At 44.9% G+C, this 27,323-nt stretch overlaps 1 protein-coding gene across 1 annotated transcript in view; it reads left to right on the top strand.

Moving 5' to 3' along the window:
• The first annotated feature begins 7,623 nt into the window (after positions 1–7,623).
• LOC311111713 (mothers against decapentaplegic homolog 3) overlaps positions 7,624–27,323 on the top strand; it is a 37,063-nt gene continuing 17,363 nt past the window's right edge. Inside the window, exon 1 of the mRNA XM_084154519.1 lies at positions 7,624–8,001. Within this exon, the coding sequence (XP_084010645.1) occupies positions 7,799–8,001 (203 nt within the window). The 5' untranslated portion in view covers positions 7,624–7,798. The remainder of the gene's footprint in view (positions 8,002–27,323) is intronic.

Below are 27,323 nucleotides of genomic sequence, written 5' to 3'. Positions count from 1 at the left end.
TTCTTATATTAATAGGTCAATGTTAGGTGATAGAGAACCAACCAGAGCACCAACCACCAAACCAATGGAAGCATAACTTTTTCAGGAAGTTTCGTAATACTTTCAATTCTGCAAACTGCACAATGCTTTACGACGGCCCATTAGAGTAAAATTACCCCCCCCCCCCAAAAAAAATAAAAAAAATAAAAAAATGTTTACGGTTATTCATAGCCCTACACACCAAATTGTGCAACACTGTAGGTTTCTAAAGATTTGTTGGTCAGGAAGTATAAATGCAGTATTGCTTCCTGTACTGGAATGGATCAACCAGTGTAAATGATGAGTCAGCCACACCGTCGTCATTATGCAGAGGTGTAGTGACTCCTAACTGAAATAAACAGAGAGAGGAGGGAGTGAACGACCTTGAGGCCTGGGAGAAACAAGTGTGTGTACATCGTGTGCTGCCTCAGACTTGGAGCTGCCAGAGGCTGTCGAGAGATTGATGGCTTTTAGAGGGAGAAAACATCATGCCATAGTAGTGCCAAGGAGATTTGTGAAAGCACTGCTTGACAGCTCTCACCAGTTCTCCCTGAGACCCATCATGTCAGAAATGGACTGGAATAACAAGCTGTGGTGTTTCATACAGGTAGATCATAATAACAAGCTGTGGTGTTTCATACAGGTAGATCATAATAACAAGCTGTGGTGTTTCATACAGGTAGATCATAATAACAAGATGTGGTGTTTCATACAGGTAGATCATAATAACAAGCTGTGGTGTTTCATACAGGTAGATCATAATAACAAGCTGTGCTGTTTCATACAGGTAGATCATAATAACAATCTGTGGTGTTTCATACAGGTAGATCATAATAACAAGCTGTGCTGTTTCATACAGGTAGATCATAATAACAATCTGTGGTGTTTCATACAGGTAGATCATAATAACAAGCTGTGGTGTTTCATACAGGTAGATAATAATAACAAGCTGTGGTGTTTCATACAGGTAGATCATAATAACAAGCTGTGGTGTTTCATACAGGTAGATCATAATAACAAGCTGTGGTGTTTCATACAGGTAGATCATAATAACAAGCTGTGGTGTTTCATACAGGTAGATCATAATAACAATCTGTGGTGTTTCATACAGGTAGATCATAATAACAAGCTGTGGTGTTTTATACAGGTAGATCATAATAACAAGCTGTGGTGTTTCATACAGGTAGATCATAATAACAAGCTGTGGTGTTTCATACAGGTAGATCATAATAACAAGCTGTGGTGTTTCATACAGGTAGATCATAATAACAATCTGTGGTGTTTCATACAGGTAGATCATAATAATAAGCTGTGGTGTTTCATACAGGTAGATCATAATAACAAGCTGTGGTGTTTCATACAGGTAGATCATAATAACAAGCTGTGGTGTTTCATACAGGTAGATCATAATAACAAGCTGTGGTGTTTCATACAGGTAGATCATAATAACAAGCTGTGGTGTTTCATACAGGTAGATCATAATAACAAGCTGTGGTGTTTCATACAGGTAGATCATAATAACAAGCTGTGGTGTTTCATACAGGTAGATCATAATAACAAGCTGTGGTGTTTCATACAGGTAGATCATAAGCACATACACACAGACACACAGAGACACACACACACACACACGCACACACAAACACACACACAAACAAACAAACACACACACACACACACACACACACACACACACACACACACACACACACAAACAAACACACACAAACACACACACACACATAACATATAACACATAACACATGACAGAAAACACACACACACACACAATGACACTGGCGTCAGCATCATTAATCTGAGATGGGTGTCAATGATCAAATGTTTGCATGTAATATCACTGGTGTTAGATATGAAACTTCCGAGGCATTGAGACCACATGCTCTAACGTTTATTTCACGCTACATTGTTTAGTTACATGACGACAAAAGTGCTCTGGTTGTTGGAAACCGGTTTTGATTTAGGGCCTTTGATTCTGCTGAAGGCTTCAGTGTTTTATATAACAACTATTGAACGTTTTTACTATATTTGGTATTTGAAATGTATTAACGATGAAATGAAGTACTATACGTTTAGTTTAGTTGTATGTAGCACAAACTTGATGTGACGTGTCAGCAAGCAATCCACACCAGACCAAGGTGGTTTTATCAGGTTAGCTCCAGTGTTTTCATCTTATCAGAGCAGCACAAAGACTCAGCTTCCTTTTCTTCTACCCTCCCGTCCTGCTCTGGGACACCAGCTGACATAACACACACCCGCCCCTTCCTCCTCCCCAAGTGTCCCCAGAGTCCAGTCCACCACAATGCCATTATCGTCCATCGGATTGTACATGGTCATTACCCCATTCAGCTCTGCCGACGTGCCTTTTGTGCTGGGTAATTCTTCACAGCATCCCCCTACCCTGCTCCCACCCCAATCCCTGCTCCCGTCTACTGCAGCCCATCTGTTTAGCCCATCCCCTTCCACCCAACACTCCAAACCAAACCAGCTGTCTTGGCTGTCCCAGTCCCGGAGGGCATAAACAGGTGGCGGGCCTAGTGCGGGACGGCTACATGCGACGCATGGTAGTGCTCTCTCTCTCTCTCTCTCTCTCTCTCTCTCTCTCTCTCTCTCTCTCTCTCTCTCTCTCTCTCTCTCTCTCTCTCTCTCTCTCTCTCTCTCTCTCTCTCTCTCTCTCCAACCTGTCAACATAGCACAGCACACAGTGAGTGCTGGGAGGAAGCAAGTGCTCTTATGATTGTCTGTGCTATCTCTATGTGCAGGCAGTTTGGTTGTAACCACAGACCCGGAGGTAGAGAAAACCACGAGGCCCTGCAGCTGACTCCTGCGGGACACTCTTAAACACTTAAATACATCTGGTTGTTTACTGCACAAAAAAAACAGATGAAAACACATTTTGGGATGATTTGAGTTGTTGCTTATTTATTTCAGGCATGATCCATGTAATCAGGATAACTGATAACACAAAGATAATATAAAACAGATATAATATTTAAAAGGGCAATCTGCAGTTCAAACAATAACAACGTGGATCACCCCACCACTGATTTGGTAAATAGCCGATGGGTTGAGCCTGGAGAAATGTAAGCACTCTCAAATTCCTAGACAGAGTTAAGGACTGACCATCCATGAGAACAAAATGACCGTTTTAACCATGTTCTAAGGCTATACAGTGTTTGTTCACAATTACATTGTTTACCAACAAAGGAGGAAAAACAAGCTTATATTTTGAGTTAGACAATTGATCGAAGCTCATGAGACATTTATAAGTTGTAATCTTCAAGACTCAATGGGCATATATCATGAATTTAAAAGTCCAAAAAAATGGACGTAGCATCGCAGATTGCCCCTTTAAAGAAGAAGCAGTCCAACAGTATTCCTGTGGAACTGGCTGTTATGTTGATATCACCAACCAGAACATTAAAGTCATACCAGTAACAGGCCACCCTTTAGAAATCTATTTATAAAAGGTTTGGAGGTTCTTTTGACAGCAGGTATGAAGGAAGAGGAGGCCACGCCTTTAGCTGATGTAAAAATATACATTGCCATCTCATGGTAATAGATACCAGGGAAAGGGTCAGTCATGCTGAGCTTTAAGGGAGCGGTATTCTTACAACAGGCTATGCAGTGTGTTAAGACAGGCTGACGAGGTGGACGCTGGTCAATGAGCCAGTACCCACACACTAAAATAGCAACAGCAGGTCAATGTTACTATTCTAGGAAGAACGTCAACTGTCAATTGTTGGAGCTTCTAGGAGATTGGTCTACACTCAGATAGTTCTTTATTTTTCTGATTCTAAGACAAAAGTACAGAAGATTGGACAGTGATGTAGTTAATAGATATGACCACAGAAAATGACAATAGGCCGAATATAGCAAATGATTTGAAACACTTCCACCTTGAGAAACCACCCAACCAGTCCTCTCAGCAGTGCTGCTACTTACATATACTGTATATCTGACCCTCGCTACCCCCCTCTCTGACCATTCTACACCCTTCACAGATAGGGGGCTTGTACGTGTGTGTGTGTGTGTGTGTGTGTGTGTGTGTGTGTGTGCGTGTGTGTGTGTGTGTGTGTGTGTGTGTGTGTGTGTGTGTGTGTGTGTGTGTGTGTGTGTGTGTGTGTGTGTGTGTGTGTGAGTACTGCCCATTAAATGTTAAATGTATCTTGCTTGAGCTAGGGTTATGTTAGCCTGGCCTGGACAAGCTGGGGCAGGTTGTGTGCATGCTGGCCTTCACCATACTACTTATAGCAACAAGTACCTACTCACGTCACTACTACTGCTGGGGCTGGGAGAAAGCAGAGATCCCACTGCTGGGGCAGGGAGAAAGCAGAGATACTACTGCTGGGGCTGGGAGAAAGCAGAGATCCTACTGCTGGGGCTGGGAGAAAGCAGAGATCCTACTGCTGGGGCTGGGAGAAAGCAGAGATCCTACTGCTGGGGCTGGGAGAAAGCAGAGATACTACTGCTGGGGCTGGGAGAAAGCAGAGATCCTACTGCTGGGGCTGGGAGAAAGCAGAGATCCTACTGCTGGGGCTGGGAGAAAGCAGAGATCCTACTGCTGGGGCTGGGAGAAAGCAGAGATCCCACTGCTGGGGCAGGGAGAAAGCAGAGATACTACTGCTGGGGCTGGGAGAAAGCAGAGATCCTACTGCTGGGGCTGGGAGAAAGTAGAGATCCTACTGCTGGGGCTGGGAGAAAGCAGAGATCCTACTGCTGGGGCTGGGAGAAAGCAGAGATCCTACTGCTGGGGCTGGGAGAAAGCAGAGATCCCACTGCTGGGGCAGGGAGAAAGCAGAGATCCTACTGCTGGGGCTGGGAGAAAGCAGAGATTCTACTGCTGGGGCTGGGAGAAAGCAGAGATCCTACTGGAAAGTCCCTACCAGGGTGATGCATTGCATTCTCAGTCTACACTGATAAATCCCCTAACCTCCCCTCCCCCCCATATCCAGAACACAATAACAACACTATACTACAGACCTACTCTCCTCTCTCTCTATACCCCCCCAAAATAACAACACTATACTATAGACCTACTCTCCTCTCTCTCTACCCCCCCCCCCACAATAACAACACTATACTATAGACCTACTCTCCTCTCTCTCTATAGCCCCCCCCCCCCACAATAACAACACTATACTATAGACCTACTCTCCTCTCTCTCTATACCCCCCCCACAATAACAACACTATACTATAGACCTACTCTCCTCTCTCTCTATACCCCCCCCCCCCACAATAACAACACTATACTATAGACCTACTCTCCTCTCTCTCTAAACCCCCCCCACAATAACAAAACTATACTATAGACCTACTCTCCTCTCTCTCTATACCCCCCCCACAATAACAACACTATACTATAGACCTACTCTCCTCTCTCTCTATACTCCCCCACAATAACAATACTATGCTATAGACCTACTCTCCTCTCTCTATACCCCCCCACAATAACAACACTATACTATAGACCTACTCTACTCTCTCTATATCCCCCCCCACAATAACAACACTATACTATAGACCTACTCTCCTCTCTCTCTATACTCCCCCACAATAACAATACTATGCTATAGACCTACTCTCCTCTCTCTATACCCCCCCACAATAACAACACTATACTATAGACCTACTCTCCTCTCTCTATACCCCCCCACAATAACAACACTATACTATAGACCTACTCTCCTCTCTCTCTATACCCCCCCCCCCACAATAACAACACTACACTATAGACCTACTCTCCTCTCTCTATACCCCCCCACAATAACAACACTATACTATAGACCTACTCTCCTCTCTCACTATACCCCCCCACAATAACAACACTATACTATAGACCTACTCTCCTCTCTCTCTATACCCTCCCCCGACAATAACAACACTATACTATAGACCTACTCTCCTCTCTCACTATACCCTCCCCCCACAATAACAACACTATACTATAGACCTACTCTACTCTCTCTATACTCCCCCACAATAACAACACTATACTATAGACCTACTCTACTCTCTCTATATCCCCCCCCACAATAACAACATTATACTATAGACCTACTCTCCTCTCTCTCTATATCCCCCCCACAATAACAACACTACACTATAGACCTATTCTCCTCTCTCCCCCCCCCCCCTCCCCCCTTACACAATAACAACACTATACTATAGACTTACTCTCCAGATGGTTTACATAACTTTCCCATTTCCTTATCTCTGCTACTGCATGGCAAACGATACCGGAACGCCAAGTCTGGGACCAAAAGGCTCTGAACAGCTTCTACCCCCAATCCATAAGACTGCTGAACAGTTAATCAAATATCTACCCTGGTTATTTGCATTGACCCCTTTTTTATTTTCACTGAATCTCTTGCACCGGCTCTATGCACACTCACTGGACTATACCCACACACTCACACATACTACATTGACACTGCAACACACACAAAACACACACATGCATGTTGACGCCACACACACACACACACACACACACACACACACATCGTTATCTATCCTGATTGCCTAGTCACTTTTATCCCTACTTACATGTACTGTACATATTACCTCAATCACCTCCACTACCTCGTACCCCTGCACGTTGACTCAGTACTGGTACTTCTTGTATATAGTCTCGTTATTGTTATTTTATAGTGTTACTCTTTCCTTTTTTGCACATTTTTCTTACTGTTTAACTCTGCATTGTTGGGAAAGGGCTCGTAAGTAGGCATTTCACGGTAAAAGTCTACACCTTTTGTATTCGGCACATGTGACAAGTACAATTTGATTTGATTGCCACAGTCTTGTAGCAATCATGGTTTTAGGATTGTGTTCTATTGAGAGGAAAGTATGACATGTACTTCAGTGGTGTGTTGTGTGGATTCTGTCCAATCATCTGGAACAGATTGGGAGTGGACCCCTTCAACATGTTTCCCAAATGCTTAGACAAGAGGAAAGCCTCTCCTGAGTTCTGGACTGAAATATTGTTTATGTTATGTTTTTCTAATAAACAGAGATGACATACTTTAGGAACCTAGTGATCTTCTATAGGCCTCTATGTTTTATTCAGTGATGGTGCTGCATGCATTATGGAATGTTACATAATGTATCAGACTTGATCGTTATGTGGAGTTTTCAATCACTGCTGGCAATTGGTATGGGCCGGGGCCAGGCGAAAGGCAGGGCCCATGCAATGCAGACGCTGCACATTTTGGTCAGCTGCAGCCTTAGGGCTTTCACAGGTCTACTTTTCAGTCTGAATGGGGAGTCTACGGAGGGTAGTCGTCCTGCGTTTGCATTTGAAGTAGATTTTTTAGCATACTTCAGACTACGACGGCGGATGACTATGAACTTGGCCAAACTTCGTTGATAAAATAATCACACGTATACCAACGCGTAGGAAACCATATTACATATTTTTTTATTCAAAATCCTTAGTCCAAAATGACGAATGTTTTTTGTTTTTAACCTAATTTAGGCGAGGATGAAGAATGCATGTAGAATCGACTAGAGCGAACTAGGTTTCGCCGCGGAGTGTTACTGGGTTGAACAGTGTGCGGTAATCTCTGAGCAGGAGCTCGTCAGCGCTGAAACTGGGAGATACAAATCAACTTTGTTTGTGCAGCCTACGTGTGCATTTAACAAAGTCGTTGTTCAAGCGCCCACTTCATTTTGTCCTTTGGATAGTTGTAGAAAATATTTACGTCTGTATCTTGCGAAACCTAGGACCACAGTACTGGAAGGACTTTACTGACCTCAAGATGTCAATTCTGCCTTTTACTCCCCCCATTGTGAAAAGGCTTTTGGGTTGGAAAAAAGGCGAACAGAACGGACAAGAGGAGAAATGGTGTGAAAAAGCAGTGAAAAGCCTAGTGAAGAAGTTGAAGAAAACAGGGCAACTGGATGAATTGGAAAAAGCCATCACAACCCAGAATATCAACACGAAATGTATTACCATACCGAGGTAAGCGACTATAAGCATGCATTGCAATGTTTGTGAGGAAGAAGTAGAATCGATTGAATGTGACAGATTTCAAATACAAAGCTGGCTAGTTAGGTTGGACTTTCCAGTTGTTGCTTTCCCTTCCTCGCAAGCAATTTGATATTGTAGCCAGTGAATATTTCTCATTCAAGGATAGTTTGGCTTTTGAGCGTTTGGGCATCCTGCACAAACCATAGGTAGGTAACTAGCCAGCTAACGTTAGCTAGCTAGCTAACTGAGCAAGTTAGACAGTGAGCTGCCTCTTGTCTGCATCATTAGCAATCATAGTACAGTAAACATAGCTAGCTAGCAAATGTAGCTAGCTAGCGAGTGTTTAATGTTTTGAGGGTTGTCAATGTTTGTTTTCAACAATCATCATTGCATGCCACTTTTGTTGCACAACGAATTATAATTCACTGTCCTAGCTATCAAACTACACACTCCGACGGTAGATATATATGATACAGAAAACGAGGCGAATCTGCATAGTGCAATAGACAGCTGTAAAATTCAAAACACAAATGGGTGACGAAGTTATATAATTTGGCCTTAATCTGGGGCGCTTTCTACTAGGGTGGTGCGTAGGCGAGACTGAATCATCGTTTTCGCCATGCAGTGCAATACATCCACTGCTGTCTTGACATATTTCAACCCCTACAGTACCCAAACGTACTCTCCTTAAAACCATCAATTAGGCCTAGCCTAGTTCTTCAGCTGCATCCTTTAAGCTTGTCATGTCACTGTAATGCTGAAAAGCTAGCATCTATTTACACCTCCTTGTCAGCTCAGTCAATCTGATGTTTGTAAACTCAATCCATGTTTATTGTTCAGAGCTTTCATGTCCTTCAGTATACAGTATCGATGTTTTGTTTATTTGCAGCGACGCTAATGTGTAATGCTAAAGTTTGGGCAACTTCTGTGACCCTGCTGCAGTCACTGTTGTTATTTCAGCATCTCACAACAAAGCAGACCTGTGTTTGGCTGAAACTGTCATCATGACAGTGACGTTGTCCTTTGAGTTTCAGCAGTTAATACACACGTTTTTCTTATGTCTACAACAAAATAACATCTCACATCTTTATCAATGAATAGGCCTTCAAAATCCCATCTCCACTATTGTTTGACATGGACTGTGTGTTAGCAAGCTGTGGGGTGTGTGTGGGCAGAAGTAGGATACATTTAGAGCTAATCAGGCACTCCCACATTCTTGTTTGACCATCACAAGTGTTGTGCATTCTTCAGTCAATTGAATATCCTCTTAGCCAGGCTTGTAGCGCTGAAGATATCTGGCCCGGAAGTATAATATGCTAATATCTCCCTAATACCCTGGCTGTAGTGCAGGTTGTCCATAAGCCCTTGTCACAGACCAGTTTCATATACCCACTCCTTATAGTCAATGCTGGGACTGGAATGGGGAAAGCTGATCCTAGAGCAGTGCTTAGGGGACATCCTGTCCCTGAATAACGCCCCTCATTTCCCGGCAGGCCTGTTCCTATTTATTCCCCTGTGGTGGGGCTGACAGCAGCTGCTTGCTCAGGCCTGTCGAGGGGGTCATGGGGAGCTCTCCTGGCTGACACATTCGTTCCCCAGCGCCTCATCATCACTATCATCACAGCTGATGAGCTAGCTAAGCTACGGTAACGCACCAGGATCTCTGTACTGTGCACCGGGTTTCACTCAGTCACAGCTGGCTTGATAGAGCTGATGGTGGTGGACTTGTATGGAACAATAACATGTGTAGCCTATAGGACAGGTGTTTGTGGGGAGACCCTAGTTGACAAATGAGAATGACAAAATACCTGTAATATGTTGTCACATTGTTACGTTCAATTGAGAATTGACCTCCCAGTAAATAGGCCTACTTTTAATCATTTACTTTGAGCAGTGGTCATTACCCACTTAGGCTTTCTGGTTTTACAGTAGGGCAGTTCCATGCCCGATTGGGCCAAAATATATTTATGGTGTTTTGGATCCTTCTGAGATTAAATCCATCGAAAGGTCCTTTGGGGAAGGGTGTTTGACATTGGGGGAAGTCTAATATATGGGATTGCCCAGTAACACAGGCACCAGTCATCAGATCAAGGTACTTACTCACTGATCTAGACCCCAAATCCTAAAGCTGAGGAAGTTGAGCAACTGACCTACCTGATCTAGACCCCAAATCCTAAACCTGAGGAAGTTGAGCAACTGACCTGATCTAAATGAAGCACAATTATTTCAGATTGAAACAGGAGCTGCGTTAAACACTAACGCCTCGGTGCCCAGTATGGATTTAGAGGCCCTGAGTTGTTAGATAACGTTTCAAATGGGTTTAACAGCAGCAATCTCCTCTAAGAAGCCGTGCAATCAGAGAGAAGTAGAACCTATAGCTGGCGTAGTGAGCCGTTGTGTGTCATGGAGCAGTTTTAGGCCTCATGATTTTCTTTCCTCCTTGTCCAAACATCCAATTCATGATTTGGTTGTTTGGAAACCAGTAGTCTTATTTCCTGTTACATTTTTATTTTCTGAAATGTTGCGCAAAAATTGCAGTTCTCTACCCAGAGTGTGTTCTTATTTTGTGGTGCAAAGCTATTGCTCTTAGCCTCTTAGCCTCTTTACACCTTTGTGGTTTTGACAGTCATTTTTCCTTTTTAAACAATGGGTAGCTCCGAGAAACTAGGGCTCTGGGCCAAATTCATGTCTTAGTCATTCTGCGGTGTGTACTTATTGCTTTGTGACGTCTCACGCTCGCTCTCACTCTCTCGCCTGAGCAATGCTGATGGCACTGGCAGGAACTTCGGTATGAGAGGCCTGTTAGAGGCCCACTTCCGCCTAAAACAAACATTCTCACATCTGTCAAGTCATTTTAAGAGTGACTTTCTCAGAGACTGTCGAGGCGGCTGTTAAGTGAACGAGTCTGCGCTGTTTGAGGGAGGAAGAAGACTAATGTGCTCTCCGTGTCGTTAAACTTGGTTTAGTGAACTCTAGGCTAGGTGAGTTCTGTGACACGTGTGGGGTTCGTAAAGCAAAGCGGACAACACCATCGTTTTCACGGGAGTCTCCCCTTTCCATAGTGGGGTCATATTAGTTTGTATCGCAAACGGTCCGGACGCTACAGACAGAAGTTGGCACAATCGGCAGTACCGACTTCAGACTAGTCCCGTGGGGCTTGTGGGGGTCTTGGAGCAAAATGGAGACCACCATGGTGTTCCTGAGAGGCTCGTCATAGTGGGCATATTAGTTATTAGGCCAAACCTTTCGGTCGCTACAGACGTTTTCCTGAGAAGACCGATTTTCGGTATGTCTCCTGGACTGACAAATAGCGCTGTATTTCTGCCACTTTCCACCACAGATGTGGAAGGCCGACATTGGTGGATTGAGACGCAGCCCATGCAAACAAAACCGACATCCCTAGCTTAAACTGACAGATTTTGATGGATGTTTTTATTATGTTAATTAGATTGTTGCATCAACACTCTTAAGGATTAGGAGGAAGACAGTCCCAGAGGCAATCCAATCACAGCGGCTGTGAATTCAATACATTCAAATGAATAAAATGTAATAAAATTAACCAATCCTATTTGAAAATTAGGAGCAATCGTCAATTAGTTTCATGAGTTGACTGTATTTGAACTGGTCTTCCCTCTTGACCAATCCCAATCTGTAGGTCTTTACTGTGGTGCGGAGCTGAGAGGGCAGAACTGCAACAGACTGCACAGAATTCTCCAGCTCGCTCGCTCGCTCGCTCACCCCCTCTCACTCTTGGTTCGGGGCCAGGACCCGGGAGCAGCAGCCTCTCTTGTCCACACACGTCCGTCTGGCTGCAGTCTGGGGCCGCCGACTCACACTGCAGCATGTTTGAGCAGGAGAAAGACAGTGCCTGAGTTTGTGTCTGGATCAAGTGCCATTCTGTGACTTTGGCTAATATGCCTTATTTTTTTAGCCGTGGTAGCGAGTATCGCGAATTGTGTTACTTAACCTGGTATCGGTATCAAAGTCAGAATTCTGGGATCGTGACAACACTAAGGGAAAGAGACAGGAGAGAGAGCAGGAGGGAGGGGGAGAGAGGGGGAGCAGGAGGGAGAGGGGGAGCAGGGAGGGAGGGGGAGAGAGGGGGAGCAGGGAGGGAGGGGGAGAGAGGGGGAGCAGGGAGGGAGGGGGAGAGAGGGGGAGCAGAGAGGGAGTGAGGGAGCAGGAAGAAGAGAGGGGGAGGGAGGGAGGGAGAGGGGGTGGAACTTGAGCTGATAACAAAATGATTAAACAGATTTGTTTTCCCACCACAAGTGGTCTACGGTGCCGTTGTACATCAATAAAAGCGTGTGTGCTGGTGTGTCTACTAGATAAAGTATGGAATGATTAATAAACTGCCCTAGTTGCGATTCAGAAAATATTTAAGAATGCATTATACCACCGAAGTGATTTACAGGGAAATTTAAACCATGTACGCACGCACACACTAAGGTTATTATAGTAAACTGAAACTGAAACTAAAACCAATCATACATTTTTTTGTAGTAAACTGAAATAAAATAATGAACATCCCCGTTTTTAAAAACTCTAACTATACTGAAACTTATCTTTGACTCCACAAGTAGAACAAAAATAAAATATAAACCATCATTAATTATGTTCATCTAAAACATTTTTATCTTCTACAAATCTAATGGGAGTTTCAGTGGGGTTTTCAAGCTACTGAATGCGGTGGGTAAATGAGGAGATGGCGATGTTTCAAAAAGGGCCAGCTTGAGCATCACTATTCCTAGCTATCACTAGGTAACGGAAAAAATCGCCTGGGTAGCTAACTTGATTCTTCTTACACGTACTACTAAAGTTAAAATTGTGGCTGCAGATCTGACTTTTCTGGACTCTTCCCGACAGCTAAAGGTCCCGACCTCTTCTGAGCATGTGCGAGATTCTCTACTTAACGCAGTCTCTACTTTACTCGTAGAGAACAGGCTACCATGGCGAATGGTGCTCCTTTAATGAAGTTAGATCAAAGCTGAATCAAAGTCTGCAAGATCACATAATGATAGTATTCTACATTACAGATATTATTATTATTTGTGGGGTGCTTATATTTGTCCTGTTACACACAAGTGTGTAATGGAAAAGTGTTTCTTGCAACTCCCAACTCCCCCTGAGACACCCACAGGAAGTGGGGTCATGGCCAGTGTCACCGTTGTACAGCGCCACTGGAGCAATTAGGCTTAAGTGCCTTGCTCAAGGGCACAGCGACAGATTTTTCACCTCGTTGGCTCCGGCATTCAAACCAGTGGCCTTTCGGTTGCTGGCCCAACACTACCTGCCGCCCCTGCCAATATAATAGCGTAGTATAACGTTACTGTAAGACAAATAAACACCACCTCATGTCTTTTTTTTTCTTCTTTTTTTTGTGTGGATATTTTACCTCCTTTTTCTCCCCAATGTCGTGGTATTCTATTGGTAGTTAGTCTTGTCCAATCGCCGCAACTCCCGTACGGACACAGGAGAGGCGAAGATCGAGAGTCGCGCGTCCTCCAAAACACAACACAACCGAGCCGCACTGCTTCTTGACACAGTGCCCGCTTAACCCGGAAGCCAGCTGCACCAATGTGCCGGAGGAAACACTGTACACCTGGCGACCGAGTCAGCGTGCACTGCGCCCGGCCCGCCACAGGAGTCGCTAGTGCGCAATGGGACAAGAACATCCCTGCCGGTCAAACCCTCCCCTACCCTGGTCGATGCTGGGCAAATTGTGCACCGCCCCATGGGTCTCCCTGTCAAGGCCGGCTGCGACAGAGCCTGGAATCGAACCAGGATCTCTAGTGGCACAGCTAGCACTGCGATGCAGTGCACACCACCTAATTTCTAATGACATTTCAGGATGATTGTGCGAACGGTCGCATTTTTCTGTCATGTGGCCATAACTCAACAATGTGACAGTAGGCAAAATATGTGTTTTGATTGAAACTAAACACAGGTAGGTTATGCTGCAGTTTGTTGACACCATCTGCTCAAAGATTGGCTCACTATACATCATTCAAAACACTGTATCACTCAAGAAGATCTAAATGAATATTCCCATGAAACTGATTGAGATCACATGGTTAGCATGCAGATGCTGCATGGACGGACGTTTCACCGGTAAAAACGGGAAGAATTATCATTCACGGTTGACAGTGAGAAATGTGAAGGGAGGTTGACCACAAACGTGTGTGCATAAAGTAGAGATAAAGAAACAGTGACTGGGAAAAGGAATCCAGGGGGGCGGGACGGGACGTTTACCTACGGCTCCGCAGCCTCTGGCAAGTTAAAAAGCATTGGATTGGCGTAAGCATGGGCGAGAGTTTCATTCCACCAAGTCACATTGAGCTTGACTTTATAATTTGAACCGAACTTGACCCACCACCTTATGTATTACTGCCCCCCCATTGCAAGAAGTGACATCCCCAAAAAACATTATACAACACAAATGTCTCCTAGCCTCCCACGCATGCTTTCTGTCCCTAATACTAAAACGAAACGAAATAATATAAAAAAGTGGCAGCAGCAGTAGTAGTAGTAGTGGTGGTGGTGGTAGATAGTGGTCAGGCCAAGGCAAAGCATGGTAGAGTAGAGCTTTCTCTGTTCCTCTCCCCCACAGATAGTGGTCAGGGTAGAGCTGTCTCTGTTCCTCTCCCCCACAGATAGTGGTCAGGGTAGAGCTTTCTCTGTTCCTCTCCCCCACAGATAGTGGTCAGGGTAGAGCTTTCTCTGTTCCTCTCCCCCACAGATTGTGGTCAGGGTAGAGCTTTCTCTGTTCCTCTCCCCCACAGATAGTGGTCAGGGTAGAGCTTTCTCTGTTCCTCTCCCCCACAGATAGTGGTCAGGGTAGAGCTGTCTCTGTTCCTCTCCCCCACAGATAGTGGTCAGGGTAGAGCTTTCTCTGTTCCTCTCCCCCACAGATAGTGGTCAGGGTAGAGCTGTCTCTGTTCCTCTCCCCCACAGATAGTGGTCAGGGTAGAGCTTTCTCTGTTCCTCTCCCCCACAGATAGTGGTCAGGATAGAGCTTTCTCTGTTCCTCTCCCCCACAGATAGTGGTCAGGGTAGAGCTTTCTCTGTTCCTCTCCCCCACAGATAGTGGTCAGGATAGAGCTTTCTCTGTTCCTCTCCCCCACAGATAGTGGTCAGGGTAGAGCTGTCTCTCACTAATATAACCTAACCCCTGCCTCCACACAGAGCGGCAGTTGCTAACCAACCAGCAGCCCACACCCTCCCCAAGGCCCCGGCAACCAGCCGCAGCACATTCCTCTGGGCTGACTAACCACGCCTCACACACACACAGCATAAGGACACACACACACACAGCGCATGGAGGAAGCGTGCCACGACCGGACCTGGCACAGCTCTCACACACACACACACACAATACCCAGGATGCTCTCTGTGCGTGAACACAGAGAAGCAGTCAACAAGCCAAAAAATGCAGAGGGCCCGGTGCCCACATACACTGGGGAATCCTCACACAAAGCACTCCTGGTTCTGGAGGAATGAGGTATGGCGATGGTACCAGGCAGAGCAGACGGACTTCACTGTGTCCATCTGTACCCATCTGCCAAGACTACACACACACACACACACACCCACACACAGACACACACACAGAGACGCCGAAGGAACAGAAAGAGAGACGTCTCAGACAGCAGTATCCCCTTTCAGACAAATCAAACAATGCGTTCAGTTCAGCTCCCAGTCCAGTGGTGAATACAGCACAGAGATGCGAGACGCAGACAGACAAACTCTAGGTGAACCAGAGTGTATCACATAACTAGAGAACAATACAGTCTGGACTGTGACTCAGTGAAATGCTTTGAAATGCAGCGTGTCTGTGTGTGTGTGTGTCTGTAAAGCTGTGTGTGTAAAGGTATGTGTGTGTGGGAGGAAGACTGGGGACATTTTGATGGCTCTGAAGGGTCTGTCCCAGACAGACTGAGATTAAACACCTTTTGTTGAGTGTCAACCAACAAGTGTCTCGGCTGTTTTTTTTTTTTCATGTTTATTTTTAGTTGCAGTGCCAAGGCTAGTGTTTCGTTGTCAATACTAGGCTAAGCAGGAAGCAAAGGTCCTAAAGCAACATCCAGGGCGGTCACAATCTGCAACACCTTTATCAGTTGATATCAAATTAAGCACAACATATTTTGGTCCAGTCTAGGTCCTCCCTGCCCGTCTAATGGTTGAGCCTTTTAACTTGCACATTCAGTTAGTTTTTCAAGTCTTGCATCTTGGCTGAACGAACAATGGCCTTTTCCCCATGTGTTTGATGTTGGCGTTGAGACCTTCCCAGACACAGGCGGGCACACAAACACTGTCTCTACTCTGTTACACTGCTGTGCTCAGTGGAACCGGATGTGTTTGCCTGCTGTTTTGAGGTGAGAGGAAATATCTAACTAGCTAGCAGGTGAATGACTGCCAGGCCAGGTGCACACACACATTTTCCCCAGACAGGGAAGCAACACTGTAAAGGTAACAGGGAAGCAACGCTGTAAAGGTAACAGGGAAGCAACGCTGTAAAGGTAACAGGGAAGCAACGCTGTAAAGGTAACAGGGAAGCAACGCTGTAAAGGTAACAGGGAAGCAACGCTGTAAAGGTAACAGGGAAGTAACGCTGTAAAGGTAACAGGGAAGCAACGCTGTAAAGGTAACAGGGAAGCAACGCTGTAAAGGTAACAGGGAAGCAACGCTGTAAAGGTAGAGTCAGTGAGCGTTTGGTATCATTTAGGCCTTCTCCCCCCCATATCACTGACAACTCAAGCATACTCAGATGGAGTTTAGAAACCTTTTCTCCACAGGTTAAAAAATGTTTTTAAAAAAGCCATCTTGCTTGTCAGTGTTTTGCTTGCTGATGCAGTGTCATTTACCAGGCTACCACTGACTGCATCCAGATTGGACGCTTTGGCTGGCCACAAGCTTTTATGACGGGACACACAATGCTTGGAGGGTGGAGAAGAGGAGAGGGGAAGTAGTCGGGGCAGGGGGACAGACGGAGGGAGGGGGGTGGGGGGCAGCAGACACTCTGAGCCGCCCTGAGCTATTGAGACTGTCTGTCATTCTTTACCCCCCTTTTGTCCAACAATCTCTCCTCTCTCTCTCTCTCTCTCTCTCTCTCCTCTCCTCTCCTCTCCTCTCTCTCCTCTCCCTCTCTCTCTCATGTCTGTATAAGGAGATGGCCATTCTGTTATTGCGGTGTCTGTAGTTGTTTCTGGACATTAGCCAGACAAGGTCGTCTTTGTTGTGCTGCTAAACTGTAGTTGGTCGTTATGACGGCGCAGAAATAGCATAAACATTCTAACCAGATTCTATATCAAAGCATAGCCTATAGGCTAGACCAACCAATAAACTGTAATTCATACATTTTAAATATCTTAAATATGTACAATGATGAAGCCTAATGGATGTTTTTCTTCCAGTCAAACTTCCTTTTGACTCACTGCAGTAGTGCGCTGAGTGAGCTGAAGGATTCTGTAGCCAAAGTTTTTGTCTTGGTCCACAGAGGGGTGTGTGTTCAGTGGCGCTTGGAGCCTCGAACCGTAGCCTGTCTGTGTGCGACTGTTCGTGCCTCAAAGTGTTTGTTTTGCCCCCTCAGATTAGTGCTGCTCAGCCTGGGTCCGTCGGATTCTCTGATATGAGGCAGACACGCACACACACACACACACACCCCACCAACCCCTAAATCTGGGAACCCCCGCTCACACACACACAACCCCTAACCCCTCCACCCCAGCAGCAGCTGTACCAACCCCCAAATCTGGGCCCTTTCCTTCTGCTTACTACACAAACATACACAACACACACAACAGCAGGTGACGTGGGGTGCAGGTCTCCCATCCCCTGCAGGGTTGAGAGGGGCTCAGGGTCAGCCTCTGTGTTGGAGAGCCACAATACCATTCACCCAGTTCCCCCAAGGCAAAATCAATAGTTGTTTTCCCTTTTCACATCAGTTCTGCCCAGTTCTACACCTACATTTAAATGTGTCTACCATGTCCACATTGTAAATGGATTTCCTTTTGTCCCCCCCCCCCCCCTATATTCAAATGCCTGAATGTATTCTGCAAATGGTGGAACAGGCTAAATCTGATAACACAACAACTTGATGACAGCAGCCACTACTGTAGCTATCTAGCCAGCTAACCTCTGTAACTAGCCAGCAAGCTAGCTAGCAAAGCTAAAGGGATTGCAAACAGGTTAGCATAACTCTAGTCAAACAAACCATTTTTTCCTAATAAGCTAGCCAGCTAGCATTTCTGAAGCCAGCAAACACATTCCTCACACGGTGCCTTTCGCTCCCAGAACACACGTTTTCTGGAGACTTGTGGGCGAAGTGCTGATGACGTCGCCCACTGTATGCGCTTTCGACTGAGGAGAAATCGGCACACAAATGCGTCCCTGACCAACTCCTAAAGTGGTCAGCCAGATCTGAACAAAATGTGACTTTTGTGTTCTGATGGCAGAAGCCACATGTAAGTGTCAGGTGTAGACCGGGCTATGCTGTAGTGTTGCATGGGCCTAGCGCTATGGGAATCAGACTGCTGTGGGGCTAAACATGAATAACCATGCTCCGTTAGCTAGGCCTAGTGACTCACCGCTTCTCACTAGTTTTCCCCCCTAGATACACTCTAGATAGGGTTTTGAAAGTAGGATGGTGGAGGGTCATGTTATTGTTTACCCAGTTTCTGTCACTGAAATGTTATTAGTTTTGTATTTGGTCTGTTTGGGGTCAGTCTGTCCCCCAGTGCGGGAGTGCTGAGAGTGTCAGTCAGTGTAACTAGCCTCAGTTACACACAGCCATACCTAGGTCTTGGCACTAACTGCTCTGCTGGCCTGGATCCTTGGAGGGTACTAACTGCTCTGCTGGCCTGGATCCTTGGAGGGTACTAACTGCTCTGCTGGCCTGGATCCTTGGAGGGTACTCCGGATCCCTCCCGAACCCATTTGGTGTTTTCCGTTCCCCAGCACCCCATCCATCTCTCATGTCTTGTCAGGGTGTAGCCCACCAGCACCAGGGCAGGGCGTACAGGGCCAAAGCCATTCCTCCACACCCACCCTGGAACATATTTGAAACACAACGCGCTCCACGTACTCATAAAGCATATTTGAAGAGTGTGAGGACGTCTGGGGCTCGGTATGGCCCCTCCAACAACGTGGGAGTTCAGTGGAAAATGTCCAAAGAGTTGGTCGGGAGATGGTGGCATGTTACGAATGGCTGGGGGGTTGTTCTAGGCAACGTTTCACTCACTTCTATCTCTGTGGTAAATCTCTTGAACAGTGACTCAGTGGCTCTATATGAAGTTGTTGGTGTTTTGTCTAGGGCTTGTTGTGTGGTCCCTCCCTCCCTGGACTGTGAAAGTGGATTCCCTCATGTTAGAACAGCCAATGAAATCTGCGTCTGAATCTGTGTGTTTCCTGGACCTGACCAGAAAGCCGTTGCGGGGGGTGCAGTGATGAGAAAAGTGTCCCAGTGAGGGAATGTGAATGGGCAATTCCAAGGTAACGGAATTACCATAGAGACTCAGATTTGTCCACTTTTTTAAAATGTATGCCAAACAAAAACCTATTGATTTTCAAAGTTTAAACAAACCATACAACTCTACTTTGAACAATTTAACATAGTAAATAAAACTAAAAACATTTACTGGAAATTACGGTAAAATCTCCCTCAGGTTTATTCTGTTACCAAACGTTGTATCGGCCCAGTTCTGCTGTAAATGGGGTTTATTTGCCACACGCCGTAATAGTTTTGGGGAATAGGATGTTTTCGTCTGTTCAGTGTCTAAACCCCCAGTCTAAACCCCCAGTCTAAACCCCCAGTCTAAACCCCCAGTCTAAACCCCCAGTCTAAACCCCCAGTCTAAACCCCAAAGGCATACATCCACTGTAGAGCATGGGCCTGAGACGCATACCAGTTACATCACCTCAGCCCAGTCTGCACACGCGCACACACACACACACACACACACACACACACACCAAACCTGGGTTCAAATACTATTTCAGGTATTTCAATTACTTTTCAATATATTTCAAAACAATTATTCAGATAACCTTTTAGTTGAAAAAAAAAAACAAGTAGTTGAATATTAGAATGTATTTGATACACTTGGAAAGTATTTGAAAATACTGCACTGACTCAAATACACTCCCATGCATTCAACCTAGGTATTTGAAAATACCTTAAAATACCAATAACCATTCAAATGGCCTACTCAAATAAAAGTACTTGTTTTGGGCTGTTTATTAGAAAATATCAAATACACAGAAACAAGTATTTAAATAACAAATACTCAAATACACGTCTTTGAACCTAGCTCTGACACACACACACACTATTGCTATCCTTGTGGGGACCAAATCATTGATTCCTATCCAACATCCTAAGCCTAACCCCTAACCCTAAAACTATACCTAACCCTAACTCCTAAACCTACCCATAACATACAACCCATATCCTATCCATAACCCTAACCTTAATTATAACCCTAATTGTAACCCTAACCTAAGCCTAAAATAGCATTTTTCCTCGTGGGGACTGGCAAAATGTACCCACTTATCAGAATATTCAGTGTTTTACTATCCTTGTGAGGACTTCTGGTGCCCACAAGGATAGTTAAACACACACACACACACACACACGCACACACGAGAGAGAGTGAGCTGAGCTAACCCAGCCCCCCATTAACCTTAATTCTTTATGATGGCCACAGGACTCACTGATGTGCAAAGCCCTAGGAAATGGCTGCTCGTTTACGGGCTGTGGCAACAGCAACCCACTGACTCCTTTTCAGCCAATCGGGGCTCATAAAAAGGGACCTTGCCCTGTGACACGCACTGTGTGAAATTACTTTTAGTTTAATAAGAACCGGAGGATGTGTTTGTGAGTAGGACCGAGAGCTCGTCTGGATAGAGAGAACTGCATGCTCTGTGTGACATAATGCGATTTCTGATTAGGGACTGTATGTTGCAGATTTGCTGCTGGTTTTCATGGTTTAATTATTTAGTTTGGTTTAAGGCGACATCGTTGAATCCCAACCCCCCCACACACACACACCCATCCTCCTCCACCACACACAGGAGGATTCTGATTTTAACATCACCCCCTCCCCTTTCTCAAACTGCCAAGATGGGAAAAAGCTGCTTTGAAATATTAAAGGCCATGATGTTTTCCCCTCTGGAGGCACAGTAGTTGGCTGACACTGACACTGACACACACACACACACTCACAGAGAGTCTGGCTGAGTTCCACTGGAGGCTCCTCCAATCACATTACCGCATGGAGCGGTGGTACGGTGAGATCATTGGTTAGCCGGCCAGACTCCTCGTTGCTCCACTGAGACTCTCTCCTGCTGACGGAAAGGCTTCTAAAGCGCTTAGTGGGGGACCAGGTTGAACCCTAACGGGGGAAAAACATCAGCAGATTCACAGGGAATATATTACATAGGATGACGAAACAATACTCCAAGCCGCAGCTCCATACTACAGTGCATTCGGAAAGTATTCAGACCCCTTAACTTTTTCCACATTTTGTTACAGCCTTATTCTAAAATGGATTAAATGACATTTGTTTTCCTCATCAATCTACACACTACCTCATAATGACAAAGTGAAAACAGGTTTTTAGAAATTTTTGCAAATGTATAAAAAATTGAAAGCAGGAACATCTTAAGTATTCGGACCCTTTGCTATGAGACTCGAAATTGAGCTCAGGTGCATCCTGTTTCCGTTGATCATCCTTGAGATGTTTCTACAACTTTATTGGAGTCCACCTGTGGTAAATTCAATTGATTGGACATGATTTGGAAAGGCACACACCTGTCTATATAAGGTCCCACAGTTGACAGTGCATGTAAGAGCAAAAACCAAGCCATGAAGTCGAAGGATGTGTCCGTAGAGCTCCGAGACAGGATTATGTCAAGGCACAGATCTGGGGAAGGGTACCAAAAATGTCTGCAGCATTGAAGGTCCCCAAGAACACAGTGGCCTCCATCATTCTTAAATGGAAGAAGTTTGGAACCACCTAGACTCTTCCTAGAGCTGGCCACCCGGCCAAACTGAGTAATCGGGGGAGAAGGGCCTTGGTCAGGGAGGTGGTCACTCTGACAAAGCTCCAGAGTTCCTCTGTGGAGATGGGAGAACCTTACAGAAGGACAACCATCTCTGCAGCACTCCACCAATCAGGCCTTTATGGTAGAGTGGCCAGACGGAAGCCACTCCTCAGTAAAATGCACATGACAGCCCGCTTGGAGTTTGCCAAAGGGCACCTAAAGACTCACAGACCATGAGAAATAAGATTCTCTGGCCAAGCGTCATGTCTGGAGGAAACCTGGCACCATCCCTACGGTGAAGCATGGTGGTGGCAGCATCATGCTGTGGGGATGTTTTTCAGCGTCAGGGACTGGGAGACTAGTCAGGATCGAGGGAAAGATGAATAGAGCAAAGTACAGAGAGATCCTTGATGAAAACCTGCTCCAGAGTGCTCAGGACCTCAGACTGGGGCAAAGGTTCACCTTCCAACAGGACTACAACCCTAAGCACACAGCCAAGACAACGCAGGAGTGTCTTCGGGACAAGTCTCTGAATGTCCTTGGGTGGTCCAGCCAGAGCCCGGACTTGAACCAGCTTGAACATCTCTGGAGAGACCTGAAAATAGCTGTGCAGCGACGCTCCCCATCTAACCTGACAGAGCTTGAGAGGATCTGCAGAGAAGAATGGGAGAAACTCCACAAATACAGGTGTGCCAAGTTTGTAGCGTCATACCCAAGAAGACTCTATGCTGTAATCGCTGCCAAAGGTGCTTCAACAAAACACTGAGTAAAGGGTTGTAAATAGTTATGTCAATGTCATATTTCAGCTTTTTATTTTTAATAAATTTGTTAACATTTCTAAAAACCTATTTTTGCTTTGTTATTGTGTGTAGATTGACGGGGGGGGGACAATTTAATCCATTTTAGAATAAGGCTGTAACAAAATGTGGAAAAAGTCAAGGGTTCTGAATACTTTCCCGAAGGCACTGTACTTGTCAAACAGTGAACTGATAGTGTATACTGTTTGTTGGATTGTCATGGGGTCCATGGGTAGCTTTTGATGTGTCTTACTCATTTGTAGGATGAAGTTTGGTCCAAATCGGATGTTGGGTATTATATTTACTGAATATTATCTGAATCCTTTAAATTCACATGGCCAATTTGGTTGCAAATCAATTAGCTGAATTTCTAAAAATAAAAAATGAATAAAATGTTTCAGGAATGGCAATCTTATCTGTTTCTAACTACAGAAATAATTTCAGAACAATCTTGAGATGGTGAGTGTTGTGTCAGGGCTTGCTGAAATGACATGAAACGACCGAATGTCCTCTCATTGTTTGTTTTGGACCGTCATCAGGATAATATCTCTTTACCAAGATGGTAATAATTCACGTCAGAATTTCGACCATGTAATCATAACCAGAGAATGAACAGTAAAGTTACAAAAAAGAATTTGAAATTCATTTGTGATGAATCGGCTTCACGTTTCCTACCCCAGCTACAAGTTGTCATACTAATAACGCAAGCTGCAAGCCATGGGTAGCTTCTTGTTTTAGACTTCCTGTCTCTGAGTTAGGGATATCATCGCCACTTATCATTAGACCAAAAAACCCTTATCACACAGCTCTGACCCACGACGATAAGGGGTTAAGCTGTGGTGGGAGTGCTATGTAGTTTGTTTTTATACGCCGTGAAGATCTCTTTCTGACTGGCCTCAAATTCTGTGAAGGAAACATTCTAATTCCATTGGTAATGGTTTGAATATTTTACATGGTTATAATGGAATAATGTTTTCAGTTCAATTCAAGAGTGCAGGCTGTTTCCCCCCACATGGCTGAGTGGTCTAAATGTTTCGTTGACAACAGATGGCCATGGGGGAAGGAAACCCTGTCGGTATTGTAACGTACTAACGGGTCTTCTGTGGCCTAGACAGCCTCCCTCTGCTACTGGGATCCTAAATCAAGGTGCATCAGTATGAGTAACCAAAAAAGTGTAAAACAAATCAAAATAATATTTTATATTTGATATTCTTCAAATAGCTACCCTTTGCCTTGATTGCAGCTTTGCACACTCTTGGCATTCTCTTAACCAGCTTCACCTGGAATGCTTTTCCAACAGTCTTGAAGGAGTTCCCACATATTTTGAGCACTCGTTGGCTGCTTTTCCTTCACTCTGCCGTCCGACTCATCCCAAACCATCTCAATTGGGATGAGGCCGGGGGGTTGTGGAGGCCAGGTCATCTGATGCAGCACTCCATCACTCTCCTTCTCAGTAAATAACCCTTACACAGCCTGGAGGTGTGTTGGGTCATTGTCCTGTTGAAAAACAAATGATAGTCCCTCTAAGCCCAAACCAGAAGGGATGGCGTATCGCTGCAGAATGCTGTGGTAACCATGCTGGTTAAGTGTGCCTTGAATTCTAAATAAATCAGACCGTGTCACCAGCAATGCACCCCCACACCATAACACCTCCTCCTCCATGCTTTACGGTGGGAAATACACATGCAGAGATCATCCGTTCACCCACACCGCGTCTCACGAAGACACGGCGATTGGAACCAAAAATCTCACATTTGGACTCCAGACCACATTTCCACCGGTCTAATGTCCATTGCTCGTGTTTCTTGGCCCAAGCAGGACTCTTCTTGTTATTGGTGTCCTTTTAGTAGTGGTTTCTTTTCAACAATTCAACCATGAAGGCCTGATTCACACATTCCCCTCTGAACAGTTGATCTTTAGATGTGTCTGTGACTTGAACTCTGAAGCATTTATTTGGGCTGCAATTTCTGAGGCTGCTAACTTTAATGAATGTATCCTCTGCAGCAGAGGTAACGCTGGGTCTTCCATTCCTGTGGCTGACCTCATGAGAGCCAGTTTCATCATAGCGCTTGATGGTTTTTGCGACTGCACTTGAAGAAACTTCCAAAGTTCTTGAAATGTTCCGTATTGACTGACCTTCATGTCTTAAAGCAATGATGGACTGTCGTTTCTCTTTGCTTATTTGAGCTGTACTTGCCGTAATATGGACTTGGTCTTTTACCAAATAGAGCTATCTTCTGTATACCCCCCTACCTTGTCACAACCCAACCGATTGGCTCAAACGCATTAAGAAGGAAAGAAATTCCACAAATTAACTTTTAAGAAGGCACGCCTGTTAATTGAAATGCATTCCAGGTGACTACCTCATGAAGCTGGTTGAGAGAATGTCAAGAGTGTGCAAAGCTGTCATCAAGACAAAGGGTGGCTATTTGAAGAATATAAAATATATGTTGATTTGTTTATCACTTTTTTGGTTACTACATTATTTTTAAATGTGTTATTTCATAGTTTTGGTTTCTTCACTATTGTGTAAAAAATAAAGAAAAACCCTTGAATGAGTGTCCAAACTTTTGACTGGTAGTGTGTGTGTTTATTTTTATACAGTGGAGAGAACAAGTATTTGATACACTGCCGATTTTGCAGGTTTTCCTACTTACAAAGCATGTAGAGGTCTGTAATATTTATCATAGGTACACTTCAACTGTGAGAGACGGAATCTAAAACAAAAAAAATCCAGAAAATCACATTGTATGATTTTTAAGTAATTAATTTGCATTTTATTGCATGACATAAGTATTTGATCACCTACCAACCAGTAAGAATTCCGGCTCTCACGGACCTGTTAGTTTTTCTTTAAGAAGCCCTCCTGTTCTCCACTCATTGCCTGTATTAACTGCACCTGTTTGAACTCGTTACCTGTATAAAAGACACCTGTCCACACACTCAATCAAACAGACTCCAACCTCTCCACAATGGCCAAGACCAGAGAGCTGTGTAAGGACATCAGGGATAAAATTGTAGACCTGCACAAGGCTGGGATGGGCTACAGGACAATAGGCAAGCAGCTTGGTGAGAAGGCAACAACTGTTGGCGCATTTATTAGAAAATGGAAGAAGTTCAAGATGACGGTCAATCACCCTCGGTCTGGGACTCCATGCAAGATCTCACCTCGTGGGGCATCAATGATCATGAGGAAGGTGAGGGATCAGCCCAGAACTACACGGCAGGACCTGGTCAATGACCTGAAGAGAGCTGGGACCACAGTCTCAAAGAAAACCATTAGTAACACACTACGCCGTCATGGATTAAAATCCTGCAGCGCACGCAAGGTCCCCCTGCTCAAGCCAGCGCATGTCCAGGCCCGTCTGAAGTTTGCCAATGACCATCTGGATGATCCAGAGGAGGAATGGGAGAAGGTCATGTGGTCTGATGAGACAAAAATATAGCTTTTTGGTCTAAACTCCACTCGCCGTGTTTGGAGGAAGAAGAAGGATGAGTACAACCCCAAGAACACCATCCCAACCGTGAAGCGTGGAGGTGGAAACATAATTCTTTGGGGATGCTTTTCTGCAAAGGGGACAGGACGACTGCACCGTATTGAGGGGAGGATGGATGGGGCCATGTATCGTGAGATCTTGGCCAACAACCTCCTTCCCTCAGTAAGAGCATTGAAGATGGGTCGTGGCTGGGTCTTCCAGCATGACAACGACCCGAAACACACAGCCAGGGCAACTTAGGAGTGGCTCCGTAAGAAGCATCTCAAGGTCCTGGAGTGGCCTAGCCAGTCTCCAGACCTGAACCCAATAGAAAATCTTTGGAGGGAGTTGAAAGTCCGTATTGCCCAGCGACAGCCCCGAAACCTGAAGGATCTGGAGAAGGTCTGTAAGGAGGAGTGGGCCAAAATCCCTGCTGCAGTGTGTGCAAACCTGGTCAAGACCTACAGGAAACGTATGATCTCTGTAATTGCAAACAGGTTTCTGTACCAAATATTAAGTTCTGCTTTTCTGATGTATCAACTACTTATGTCATGCAATAAAATGCAAATTAATTACTTAAAAATCATACAATGTGATTTTCTGGATTTTTGTTTTAGATTCCGTCTCTCACAGTTAGTGTACCTATGATAAAAATTACAGACCTCTACATGCTTTGTAAGTAGGAAAACCTGCAAAATCAGCAGTGTATCAAATACTTGTTCTCCCCACTGTGTATATACAGTGAGGGGAAAAAAGTATTTGATCCCCTGCTGATTTTGTACGTTTGTCCACTGACAAAGACATGATCAGTCTATAATTTTAATGGTAGGTTTATTTGAACAGTGAGAGACAGAATAACAACACAAAAATCCAGAAAAACACATGTCAAAAATGTTATGAATTGATTTGCATTTTAATGAGGGAGATAAGTATTTGACCCCTCTGCAAAACATGACTTAGTACTTGGTGGCAAAACCCTTGTTGGCAATCACAGAGG

Source organism: Coregonus lavaretus, assembly GCF_964263955.1.
Source record: "Coregonus lavaretus genome assembly, chromosome: 37".
NCBI lineage: Eukaryota > Metazoa > Chordata > Actinopteri > Salmoniformes > Salmonidae > Coregonus > Coregonus lavaretus.
Note: the sequence above shows the minus strand (reverse complement) of the source record. Positions and strands in the feature narration are given on the sequence as shown.